Source organism: Bufo bufo, chromosome 6 (assembly GCF_905171765.1).
Source record: "Bufo bufo chromosome 6, aBufBuf1.1, whole genome shotgun sequence".
Lineage (NCBI taxonomy): Eukaryota > Metazoa > Chordata > Amphibia > Anura > Bufonidae > Bufo > Bufo bufo.
In genome coordinates, this window is record NC_053394.1 from 55,996,077 (window position 1) to 56,009,588 (window position 13,512).

The 13,512-nt window shown below is 43.6% G+C and overlaps 1 protein-coding gene across 3 annotated transcripts in view; it reads left to right on the plus strand.

Moving 5' to 3' along the window:
- Nucleotides 1-13,512, plus strand: part of LOC121003151 (glutathione S-transferase omega-1-like) — a 141,124-nt gene that overhangs the window by 125,639 nt on the left and 1,973 nt on the right. For all 3 annotated transcript variants that reach the window (XM_040434762.1, XM_040434760.1, XM_040434761.1), the window contains 4 exons: nt 3,968-4,076; nt 4,387-4,609; nt 6,912-7,013; nt 11,837-11,943. In XM_040434762.1, the coding sequence (XP_040290696.1) occupies nt 3,968-4,076; nt 4,387-4,609; nt 6,912-7,013; nt 11,837-11,943 (541 nt within the window). The remainder of the gene's footprint in view (nt 1-3,967; nt 4,077-4,386; nt 4,610-6,911; nt 7,014-11,836; nt 11,944-13,512) is intronic.

Consider the following 13,512-nt stretch of genomic DNA (forward strand, 5'->3'; position numbering starts at 1 on the left):
AACACGATGCCATCCATGTCAGTGGTTTTCATGGACCATTGGTATGAGATCCTCTGGAAACTAATTTTCAGTCTAGACGTGTATGTGGAATACGGAGGGCAAAGAAGGGACATATGGACCAAACACTGATCGCAGACATCTTCAAGGATGAACCACTCACAATCTTGTCACAGATGTCATCTGATGTGTGAGAGGCCTTCTTCTGGAGACGGGGCTCTGCACAGGTCATTGGGACTCATTAGCCCTAATACTGTATAGGACTCTATCTCCAAAGGTCCCATGGCCGCCTCATGATCCGCCTCTATGGAGTGTACTGTAAGGATTCGCTCTGGCAGTTTGCTGGTTAATCTCAAAACACTTTTTTTAGGTTTTCACTTTTTGTCCAGGATTAAAATGGATAGGTTCTCTTACCAATATCCTATTGAGGGGGGTTCGAGGTCTGGAAGGATGCCGTAAAGGATGCCACACCCAACAGTTACATAGGTGAAAAGTCAGCTCTGCTACATCTCGAGTGTAGTTGAAATTTAACAGAACGTGTGGAGGAACTGAAATTCCAGCTGAACAGATTATTAATGATAATATCTGATGCCGTCATGCGGCACAGCTTGTGAGTTGTTGCTGGTGCGATACGAGAAGCCCAGTCCTACCACGCAGCTACATCATCTTCAGTGCTTCTGTTAAGCTGTGGGAAGGAAAGAGTTAAAAGGACAGTCGAAGAGGAAGTGTCTGTAGAAGACTTAACCCCTTGTTCATGAGAATTGTAAAAAGCCGGGAACGTGAAATGTAGAGCACGTCCTGGTCGTTATACTGTGAATACGATACTTTATATCAGTCTTAGCAGGCTTCGTTAATATGAGTTCTCTCAGTTTTGGGCAGGGTGCTGAATCTCCTTTAGGGCGCATGTACACGACTGTTGGCTGTTTTTGCAGCCTGAAAATCGCAGTTCCGCAATACACGGATACTGGCCTTGTGCATTCTGAAATTTGCAGAACAGACTAGCTGGACCCTAAGGCTGGGTTCACACTTGAGCATATTTGATATGCGTTTTTGTCGCGTGTTTTTGTCCATAGTCAACGCGCGTATTACGCGCGTTTGTGTGATTGACAGCATCTTGGTCAGGCTAGACATTTGCCTCTCACTAGGGTGTGGCCTTTTATTGCCTGTTGCGTGCCAAACGCGCGTTTTTCTGGTCACAAACGCGCAAAAGAACATATTTGCACGTTCCTATGGCCGCAAATGCGCGACAAAACGCCCCAAAGAAGCTAAAGAACTTTTTTGAGCGTAGGGCGTTTTTCAGCGCGTTCAAACGCGCTGTAAAACGCTCAAGTGAGAACCAGAGCCATAGGGAAGCATTGGTTTTCATGTGTTGAGCGTTTTACAGCGCGTTTGAACGCGCTGTAAAACGCTCAAGTGTGAACCCAGCCTTGTAGAACAGCCCTATCCTTGATGGTAATGCGGACAAGAATAGGACATGTTCTATAATTTTGCACACCGTGCGGAAGCGGAGTGCTGTCCTGTGCATGAGCCTTAAAGAGACCAGAAAACCAAACCAGAATGTATTGGTAAAAGATATTATTTCTGAAAATAATATACTCCACAATGGTAATGGTACAATATTTTATTCAATCAACATTAAAGAAATTCTACACGATAGACATGACACATAATATGGTTAAAAAAAGATTACTAGAGGTGGAGGCAGTCAGCAGGTAGGACAGTAAGGAAAAAAAGTACAAGTGCATATATTTATAGCGGAGTAGATAAAAATACACTAATAGCAGCAAGAAAAAATATATAATAGCAAAATATAATACAGCGGTGTATAAGTAATAGTTCATAACTGTATAACCAGAGCACAAGTATACCGTAGCATACAGTCAGGCATGACCAAATATTACCAACCAGCAAAAAGTCCTTACCAAATAAAAAAAACACACCACCATCACCCCCGACATGCGTTTTGCGGTCAGCTTCTTTAGGGGGCCCTGAGGGGCCACTCCTCCATAGTGCTCTGAAATGTATGGACTCCTCTGAGGCCATGAAAATCTTGCTGCAAATAATGCTGGACTTGCTTCGTCTCACGTCTATGATGTTACACTTCAGTTAAGCACATATAGATTACTTTAATTATTGTTTCAAAATCTCATTAACGAAGCACGTTCAGCTTTGGATTTTGGAACATTAAGTTATGTGCAAAACTGAAGTGTAAGATCATAGACGCGAGCCGAAGCAAGTCTAGCGGCGTTTGCCGCAAGAGCCCACGCATTTTAGCGCACTACAGAGGAGATATTGTGAACAAAGTTTTCAAACTAATCGGATATAGAGCAATCCGAACCTGAATTGTTCAAGCCTAGTTCTCTTCCTTGGGACATACCTCTTTGCATATTCGTTTCCCATGGAGCATTGCCAATAAGTCTCCATACTATGGAGTACTTCCAGCAAGTCTCCATACATGAACTGGTCTCTTTATGGAGATTCAGCACCCTACCTAAGCTGCCTTCAAAGCCTCTCTGCCAGCCAGCCATAATCTACTCTGTACTGATGAGGAGCAAGAACCCTGGAACAGCTCTCTACGGATGGATATCTGGCTTGGCTATAACCCCTGGTCAAATCCCAAGGCTTGTTGGATTTTAACTCGTATGGAGCCACTTTCAAGAGGTGGCACTAGTGAGATTGTTCTTTCTTGGGAGATGCCTCCTTGCACTGTCGTAGTTCTGTAAAAGAGTGCATGTGTCCTAGTTACATAGTATATAAGGTCGGAAAAAGACATCTGTCCATCCAGTTTAGCCTGTTATCCTGCAGGTTCATCCAGAGGAAGGCAAAAAAAAGGCAGAGAGTTCCATAGTCTCTCTGCTCTTACCGTAAAGAATCCTCTTCTATGTTTGTGTACAAACCTTCTTTCCTCCAGACGCAGAGGATGTCCCCTCGTCACAGTCCTGGGGATAAATAGATGATGGGAGAGATCTCTGTACTGACCCCTGATATATTTATACATAGTAATTAGATCTCCCCTCAGTCGTCTTTTTTTTTTTTTTTTTCTAAAGTGAATAACCCTAATGTTGATGATCTTTCAGGGTACTTTAGTTGCCCCATTCCAGTTATTTAGTTGCCCTCTGAACCCTCTCCAGCTCTATGTCTACCTTGTTCACAGGAGCCCAGAACTGTACACAGTACTCCATGTGTGGTCTGACTAGTGATTTGTAGAGTGGTAGGACTATGTTCTCATCATGGGCATCTATGCCCTTTTTGGTGCAGCCCATTATCTTATTGGCCTTGGCAGCAGCTGCCTGACACTGGTTTTTACTGCTTAGTTTGCTGTTTATTAAAATTCCTAGGTCCTTTTCCATGTCAGTTAGGCTATATGCACACGACCATGCAATTTTTTTGTATTAAATTTTTTTTGTGGTTCGCCTGTGTGCCTTCCGCAATTTGCGGAATGAAACTGGCAGCCCATTGTAGAAATGCCTATTCTTGTCCGCAAAAGAATATATAATATTTATATTTTTTTGCTGTCAGCATCTTTTGCGGCCCCATTGAAGTGACTGGGTCCACATCTGAGTCGCCAAAATGGCCGTTCGGATGCGGACCAAAATGGCCGTGTACATGCAGCCTTACCCAGTGTTTTAGTATGTACGGGTGACTTGCATTATTCCTTTCCATGTGCATAACCTTAAATTTGTCAGTGTTAAACCTAATCTGCCACTTCTCATATGTTGTGGTCAAACCATATTGTTTTGCTGCTATTTTGGAAAAATCATGGTAATAAAACTGTGAATAAGCCCTTGGCGAAATCTCACATGTGTGGTGGAGAGGATATGACAACCTCTCAAAGCAAATCTTTGGGTCAGCCTCTGTGTTTTTGTTTTTTTGCCCCTTCTCCAATGTAAGACTTTTCATTCACATGGTACAATCTGCACCTTTGACCTTTTCTGTTATCTGTATACTGATTGAATATATACTTTTTCAGGCAGCGCTGCCCCAGGACCAGTACCAGAGGGACTTACCCGACTTTACAGCATGAGATTCTGCCCCTACGCCCAAAGAGCCAGGCTTGTCTTGATTGCCAAAGGAATCAAGTAGGCATATCATTGTATACCATTTCTGGAGATTTATAAATACAAGTGTCCTTCAGCTTTGGGTATAAAGTCCTTGTATTGTGTCTTCAAGACTCCTGCGAATACATTCTCTATGAAATAATCAGAACTAGAGTGTCTCATATTCTTATAAGCATTGTTGTGCATGAGGGGACCCAAAAACCAACTGCTCAATTTGTGGTGACCAATACTATAAATGTAATATTTGGAGGACCGGTTACAGATCTCTACAAGGTGACCGTCACTCATGTACAATTGCACTATCACTAACTGCTTATTTTTCTCTGGTCAGACATGAAGTCGTCAACATTAACCTAAAGGACAAGCCGGACTGGTTTTTTGAGAAAAGTTCCCTGGGATTGGTGCCATCTATTGAAACCTCTGATGGTAAAATAATCTATGAATCTCCAGTTGTTTGTGACTATCTGGATGAAGCCTTTCCCGGGGTTAAACTGACCCCTGCAGACCCCTATGAAAAGGCACAACAGAAGATTCTTTTGGAACATTTCAATGCGGTAGGACATTTGGAAATCTTTGTTGGGGATGGAGAATGTTAAAGGGGTTGTCTTGTTTCATGATATTCATCATCTACCCTAGGATAAGTTATCAATATCGGATTGTTTGGTAAACCTGATCATCAGCTGTTTGAAGGGACTGAATGCTTGTGCAAGCACTGTGTCCTGTTCAATGTGTAGCAAGTCTGAGGAACCGTTGCAGAGGATGGAAGTGGTAGTGTCCCTGATGAGATGTTGTATAACTGTGTACTCCCTCAGGTCATTGCTCCGTGGGGTGTGGTGCAGTAGAAATATAGTTTGTACATTTACTTCTAGCCTGATTCTTCAATCAGCAGCATCAAAGTGCAGTTTCTGGCACCAGTTGAGGAGGTATGGTGGCTGGTTGGATAAATATATATTGGCAGTTGTCTGGTATAGATGTTCTCTACAAGATTTAGATGTAACTTCATCTGGCCTAGTTGTGGTATAGACGATGGGTACCTTGCAGCAGTGTCCATAAAGCAGTATTTTGCTGATCCATTGTCTCTCTCAGGTGCTTTTTGGAAGCAAAATTTGCTAAACTCTCTGGAGAGTTGCTCTCACAGGAGAAGAATCTATCCTTCCCAGTAGTAGGAGCTCTAGCATGTGCTTCCTCTCCTTTCTGCAGTTAGACAGGAACTACCTGTGGCAGGCGCAGCACTATGAAGTGCCTTTTGCACCGTGGCATTAGAAGAATTTTGATATCTGACTTCTTAGTCTAACTAGACGGTCTATTACTCTGTAATTCCTCTAGCGCAGTTCTATGAAAACAGTAGGTTTAAAGAGCACACCTAATGCTTGAAATAACTTCTTTATTAACATATATATATACTGCCGCCTCTGCAGCAGATGGTCTATGTATATAACACGTGGTAAAAAGGTATAACAAAATGGCGGTATACATAAGATGGTGGTTCAACTGTTCAATCTTGTCATTCAACATAAAATGGTGGATATTTTTCTCTCTTCAGTATCTGTACTCTCACTAAGTTATTTAAGCACTTTATGATCTGAGAGGTATATCCGAGGTTAACCAATAGTTCTACTTGGTTTGCAGTAACTATTTGCAGTTTGGTTGAGTATGATCTGGTATGGAATTTGGTCACAATTTGTGTGGTGGAACTGTAAGTAAGCACACATAACCAGTATACAGTTCTAATCACTATATTAACAAAAGCAACATATAACTGTTCTATACACCTATTTTGGCCTCGCCTCTCCTGAGAATAGGTCCTCAATGTCTTGAAACCTGAATACCTCTTTAATGGGGTTGTACAAAGTTTGAAAACATGGCAGCTTCTGTCCAAAAACATGCAGGAGCACGATGTAGCCTATCGCTGAAGCAGTGGTCAGGAGAAGTAACCATCCAGTCCCAGCATCTGCTAGGTGCATGAAGTGTGGGCAAAAAAATGACGTGGCCTGTCAAAGGGAAGGATGTCACTACTATTGTGACTTATATGGTTGCCAGGAGGAGAGGTGGCTCAGGCTAAAGCGGCCAACAAGTATAGGTAGCATCAGAAAGACTGACATCATCATTGGTCGCTAATCAGCCTTTCAAAGGCAAATGGTATTAATGATTCCTAAAAGGGAATCTAAGGGTTGCTGGACATGATTAAAGGTATCAATTGCCAGTTGTGGAAGAGAAAGGTCAAAGGTGAGCAAAGCCACTCATATCACCTAGAGGGTGAGGTCATGAATTAGATGACTCAAACCAACCCCCTGGTTGGTTCCCACATGACCTCCTACAACCCTGGTGTAACTATCTCCCCCAAAAAAAGTGTAGCCCTCATATGGATGGCACCCAGACACTCACTGCAGGGAAGTCACCACTGCTTGTCATAAGGTCAGTGGGGGAGGTCATTTTTACTGAGCCCACCCCACTGGTCACAGAACTGCAGGACAGGACCGTCTGTTGCCTAAATAAATCTCAATGATTTCTTTTGAATGGATGAGTGCATTGGATTCTACTTTCTTTTCTAAGCTTCTTGACACTTGTCTCAAGTGGCGAGAAAACAGGGGAGGCTTATCCAGAGTTTGAAGCCTGTACCAGACCCTGGCTGGTGTAGACTTAATTTTCTGGTGCACTGCAGAAATGCAACTAAATGATCAAGAGGCATCTACTTCTTTTAGGCGGATCTAACTCCAGCACAGGGAGACTAAGATGGCAGTTTTGATAAATGTCACTCAAATTTTATTTTTTTCCTGTCCATGAATTGTACAGCTTATACTTAGGAAAATGCCTATCGAGACAAGTAATGCAGTTTTCACTATTTGCCTTCGACAGGTTACCTCTGCACTATACAAGATCTTGTTTGCCAAAAGGGATAATGAAGATGCAGCTGAATCAAAGACGCAGTTTTTTGAGAAATTTAAAATACTTGAAGAGGTAAGAATTGGTTTTCAGTGCCAGGGTATCTTGGTCAGGCAGCCGGGATGCTGTTAGACTGCTGGATCACGATGCCTGGTGGTGTGATGTTGTCACATGTGGGTGCCATGTGGTGCTGCACCAGCTAGAGTAAGTACCATTAAGGCAACCTTGATGTGATGAGTAGGCTCATGCCTTTTGATCAAAACATATACTAACACCTTGTGTACAGTATGTAAACAGGGGTGCACCACCAATGAGGCCAGGTGAGACTCGGGCAGCACCAGGTAGGGGCAAAGGGGGGGGCAGCAGAAGGGCCATGGGCTGAAGGGAAGGGGTTAGGTTAAGAAATTGGCTTGAATGTGGGGGTGCGGTTTCAGTTTTCACCTCAGGCAGCAGAAAGGCTAGGTGCACGCATGCATGTATATTATTGGGCTGTATACTATTTATTACACTGAGAGGCAATAATAGATCAGTGCATGAGTCATACATGCTTTTTCTTTGTGTTGAAGAAATCTTTTTTGCCCAGTAAGATATGGTCTAGAAAGCTCCTGGTGAATTGTGAAGACTGTGCTTTACACCGGGATAAAGGCTGCAGTTTTATGCAATGAGTACCCATAACAAAATAATAGCAAAGACGGGTGCACTCTGCGGTCTTACTAAACCCTCAAACGGATTTAAAAATTGAGAGATTAGCCAACATGTCCTACGGTGTAGGAAGTGTCTGAGCCCAAGCACCGCGCCAAGGTTTCTCAAGTAGCTCGGGACCTAACACTCGCTTACCTGTGCCATGTGGGCAATACCAGGGGCCAGTGGGCAAATTACAGGAGCATGAGGCCGACTCACAAACAACTCCAGTTACCTCCAGCATGTGACCATGCTAGCAATGGGAGGAGTCTGCAAGTCCCACTCAAGACTGGCTGATATGGCCCAGGCCTCACAGGTGCACCTAAATGTAGCATTTTTGCTGGGGATCGTCATTAGCAACGGGCCACGTGTGTGTGTGTGTGTGATATATATTGTACAGACCAAATGTTTAGACACACCTTTTCATTCAAAGTTTTCTTTATTTTCATGACTATGAAGGCATCAAAACTATGAATTAACACATGTGGAATTATATACATAACAAACAAGTGTGAAACAACTGAAAATATGTCATATTCTAGGTTCTTCAAAGTAGCCACCTTTTGCTTTGATTACTGCTTTGCACACTCTTGATGAGCTTCAAGAGGTAGTCCCCTGAAATGGTTTTTACTTCACAGGTGTGCCCTGTCAGGTTTAATAAGTGGGATTTCTTGCCTTATAAATGGGGTTGGGACCATCAGTTGCGTTGAGGAGAAGTCAGGTGGATACACAGCTGATAGTCCTACTGAATAGACTGTTAGCTGCTTTTTTCTTGCCATAATACAAATTCTAACAGGAGGAGACTTCTCCTCAACGCAACTGATGGTCCCAACCCCATTTATAAGGCAATAAATCCCACTTATTAAACCTGACAGGGCACACCTGTGAAGTGAAAACCATTTCAGGGGACTACCTCTTGAAGCTCATCAAGAGAATGCCAAGAGTGTGCAAAGCAGTAATCAAAGCAAACGTTGGCTACTTTGAAGAACCTAGAATATGACATATTTTGAGTTGTTTCACACTTGTTTGTTATGTATATAATTCCACATGTGTTTATTCATAGTTTTGATGCATTCAGTGTGAATCTACAATTTTCATAGTCATGAAAATAAAAAACTCTTTGACTGAAAAGGTGTGTCCAAACTTTTGGTCTGTACTGTGTGTGTGTGTCAAAAAAATAAAGCGAAGACTTGAACAACACAATGTAACTCCAAGTCAAATCACACTTCTGTGAAATCAAACTGTCCACTTAGGAAGCAACACTGAGTGACAATCAATTTCACATGCTGTTGTGCAAATGGGATAAACAGGTGGAAATTATAGGCAATTAGCAAGACACCCCCAATAAAGGAATGGTTCTGCAGGTGGTGACTACAGACCACTTCTCAGTTCCTATGCTTCCTGGCTGATGTGTTGGTCACTTTTGAATGCTGGCGGTGCTTTCACTCTAGTGGTAGCATGAGACGGAGTCTACAACCCACACAAGTGGCTCAGGTAGTGCAGCTTATCCAGGATGGCACATCAATGCGAGCTGTGGCAAGAAGGTTTGCTGTGTCTGTCAGTGTAGTGTCCAGAGCATGGAGGCGCTACCAGGAGATAGGCCAGTACATCAAGAGACGTGGAGGAGGCCGTAGGAGGGCAACAACCCAGCAGCAGGACCGCTACCTCCGCCTTCGTGCAAGGAGGAACACTGCCAGAGCCCTGCAAAATGACCTCCAGCAGGCCACAAATGTGCATGTGTCTGCTCAAACGGTCAGAAACACTCTATGAGGGCCCGACGTCCACAGGTGGGGGTTGTGCTTACAGCCCAACACCGTGCAGGACGTTTGCCATTTGCCAGAGAACACCAAGATTGGCAAATTCGCCACTGGCGCCCTGTGCTCTTCACAGATGAAAGCAGGTTCACACTGAGCACATCTGACAGAGTCTGAAGATGCCGTGGAGAACGTTCTGCTGCCTGCAACATCCTCCAGCATGACCGGTTTGGCATTGGGTCATTAATGGTGTGGGGTGGCATTTCTTTGGAGGGCCGCACAGCCCTCCATGTGCTCGCCAGAGGTAGCCTGACTGCCATTAGGTACCGAGATGAGATCCTCAGACCCCTTGTGAGACCATATGCTGGTGCGGTTGGCCCTGGGTTCCTCCTAATGCAAGACCATGCTAGACTTCATGTGGCTGGAGTGTGTCAGCAGTTCCTGCAAGATGAAGGCATTGATACTATGGACTGGCCCGCCCGTTCCCCAGACCTGAATCCAATTGAGCACATCTGGGACATCATGTCTCGCTCTATCCACCAACGTCACGTTGCACCCCAGACTGTCCAGGAGTTGGCAGATGCTTTAGTCCAGGTCTGGGAGGAGATCCCTCAGGAGACCGTCTGCCACCTCATCAGGAGCATGCACAGGCGTTGTAGGGAGGTCATACAGGCACGTGGAGGCCACACACACTACTGAGCCTCATTTTGACTTGTTTTAAGGACATTACATCAAAGTTGGATCAGCCTGTAGTGTGTTTTTCCACTTTCATTTTGAGTGACTCCAAATCCAGACCTCCATGGGTTGAAAAATTTGATTTCCATATTTTAATTTTTGTGTGATTTTGTTGTCAGCACATTCAACTATGTAAAGAACAAAGTATTTCAGAAGAATATTTAATTAATTCAGATCTAGGATGTGTTATTTTTGTGTTCCCTTTATTTTTTTGAGGTGTGTGTGTGTTTATATATTTGTGGGGGTTTTAACTCCGTCACTGTGCACGCATGTCAGTTCAGTCTTCACCACAGGCAGTGTTTATTTCAGCACACAAAGGTAAACATGTCCAAGCTTTAGCTTTAAGCTTTCTTCAGCCCACAAACATTGCATAACAAAGTCCCACATTCTGTGTTCAGTCCAAATCAGGTAACAACAATATGGTCTCACCACTCTCTGGGGTCTTTCAGAAACCAAGTCCTCCCTCTTAGCTTGTTCAGCTTTACTTAGCCTGTGCACACTTGATCTCCTCAGCTGAGATTCCCACACCATTTTTAACCACACAGTAGGAAAACCCTGGATGGAGTACGGGAGTGACCTGTCCCACCCAAGCTCTCTGGTCACTCCTAAAACCCAGACCCAAAATCCACTTTAACGAAAACCTCCCAGCAACCTAATGTTACTGGTATACTTATTTCCGGGAATTATATCACTGAGGCATACATTCTCAGTGAGACGTACTGACCATCCACGATTCTCCCCTCTAGGTTACTACTATATATATATATATATATATATATATATATATATATATATATATATATATATATATATATATATATATATATATATATATATATATATATATAATCAAACAGTAGCAGCACACCACTATATGCACTAAGACCAAGTGAACAGGTGAATGTGTGAACGGGGTCAAATACATGATGCCATATAGTATAATTGTATATAGTTACTGCAAAGCAGTGGAGAAGCTCTTAGCGCATATTATTGATCAAAAATATGTCAGGCCCACCTACCAGACGGCAAGGTTGCTTCTCATCAGGTGGGACCTACTCTAACATAGTGTGTTATTGCCAGGTAGCTTGCACCTGCGATTTATCTCAGGAGGTGCTGTTCCGTTTTTTGATATATATATATATATATCTGCATGTGGGTTTGAGCACTTTCACCTGTTTAATACCACGCCATTCTTTTCAGTTTGTATATAATGAGTACCCATACCCAAGTACTCTTGCATTCATATGTACTGCATCTATGAAAATTTCCTTTGGGTTCCTGCACACAATTCTATTTAGGCCAGCTATTGAATGGCTCTAAGATTTCATCGCCTCAGGGGGGGGGGTGGGGCGCATGCCCTCCAATGAGGCCAAGTGAGGTGATTGCCTCAGGCGGCAAGGCCTAGAAACAAGTGGAGTGCTGTGGGAAATGAGCACTTCCATTGTGCAAGCGTTCTTCTCTGTATATTCAACTGTATCGCAGTATACCTTTTTAACAGTACCGCTGGAGAGGAGGCGCCATTTAAATTTTCACCTCAGGCAGCAGAAGGTCTAGGTGCCTCTACTGCGCATCCCTATGGCTTTTTCCATGGCGGTTTTTACTCATGGATTCTTGGAAGGTACTGTGACATTCTGGAGGCAGCCTAGAGAGACCCACAGGGCTGTGATAAGGATGGGGTGCCATCTGCTGCTGAAGAGGTTTTGTAATTTATCTTCACTTTCTTTACAGGCTCTGGCCAAGAGGAAAAGCCCTTACTTTGGTGGAGAATCCGTGTCTATGATTGATTACATGATCTGGCCCTGGTTTGAACGGTTGAGTCTTTTTGAAGTGCAAGAGTAAGTAAGATAAAACATATTTTGTAGCTGCATTTAAAGCGCACCTGTCTGCAGGACCAATCCTATTAAATCAAGCATAATACCCAGTAGGGTCGATCCTGCTGAGTAAAATGATACCTGTCTTGTGAAAAATTGGTTGCAGCATTCCTGCAGTTTTATTCTATATTTAAATGAGCTTTTCAGTGCACTGAGGGTTATGGCCAGCACTGGAAAGCTGAGGTGCACGAGGAGCTAGGCCTCACCCCTCAGTGCATAAAGAATGAAAGTATTTTTCTCTGGAACACTGCAACTTATTTTCAAATTATTTTTTTGCAGTCCTATGTAACACCACAGATAACAGTGATATCTCTGAGTACGGATAATGTATTAGATGGATGTGAGGACCCAGAATTCAGAACACTCACATTGGGACCTGAAGTCTGGGGCCAGGCGCCGGCAGTGTGGGCCAAATTCTATATCCAGCCCCCCCCCCCCCCAAACAGAATTTGGATGGACATAACCTACCTTGCTATGAAATATACAGGAGAATACAGCACCATACCTGTGACCTCTCCTGTGATGTAGACTTTCCTCAGCGTCTTCATTCGGAGATAAGATTGCCATGATACATCCTTTCAGCCGCGTCTCTGCAGAGTTTCACAGAATTTTAATTTTTTCCCCCCTTTCTTTACGATCATCCTCAGATAACATACCTCCCCTTCCCCCGTAGTGCCGATAAATATAATGCCCTCTGTATAATTATGATATATAATGGCCCCCTCTGTATAATTATTATTATAATGGCCTCTCTGTAGAGTTATTGTAATTATGGCCCCCTCTGTATTAGGCAACATTCACATGTCCGCAGAATGGGTCCGCATCCGTTCAGCAATTGTGCGTAGAGATTGAATGGGTCCGCACAAGAATAGACATTTCTATAGGGGTGCCGGCCATGTGTATTGCGGATCCACAATACACTATGGACTCGTGAATGGACCCTTATAGTAATAATTATGGCCCCCTTTAGCCCCTCCGGCATACAGTCCCATGTAAGATGCAACCTTCAGCTCCTTCAACATACAGTCCAATGTAAAATGCAAAACTCCCCCTGCCTTCAGACCCTCCAGCATACAGTCCCATGTAAGATGCATCACTCCCCCTGCCTTCTAGTGCAGTGACCAGGAATGGGTACGCTGATGCCACTTATGCAGTGGGCTAGGGATATTTAAAGTTTTGTATTTGTCGTGACTCCAATTGCAGGGTACTAATCCAGGGCCCTTCCAAGGTGTTATAACGGATGTCCCAGATTAGGAATGCCAGAGTGGTGTAATGGCCTATAATGTCTCTATAGGGTGGTGATAATTGTGTCAACTGTGTCTCTACCTGGGTACTGCTGGGCTCCTGGCTCACTTGCAATAAATTTTGATAGTGATAGAAGGAGTAATAGAGGAATTTTGCAGCAGAAATGAGGTCCAGACCTTTAGATGAAGTTCAAACATTTCCTTACTGTAGATAACTTGTATACAGCTTTGGTCTCTGGTCCCAGCAGGTTTTGGCAATCATTGGCAGGAATAAATGCTTCTGCTTAAT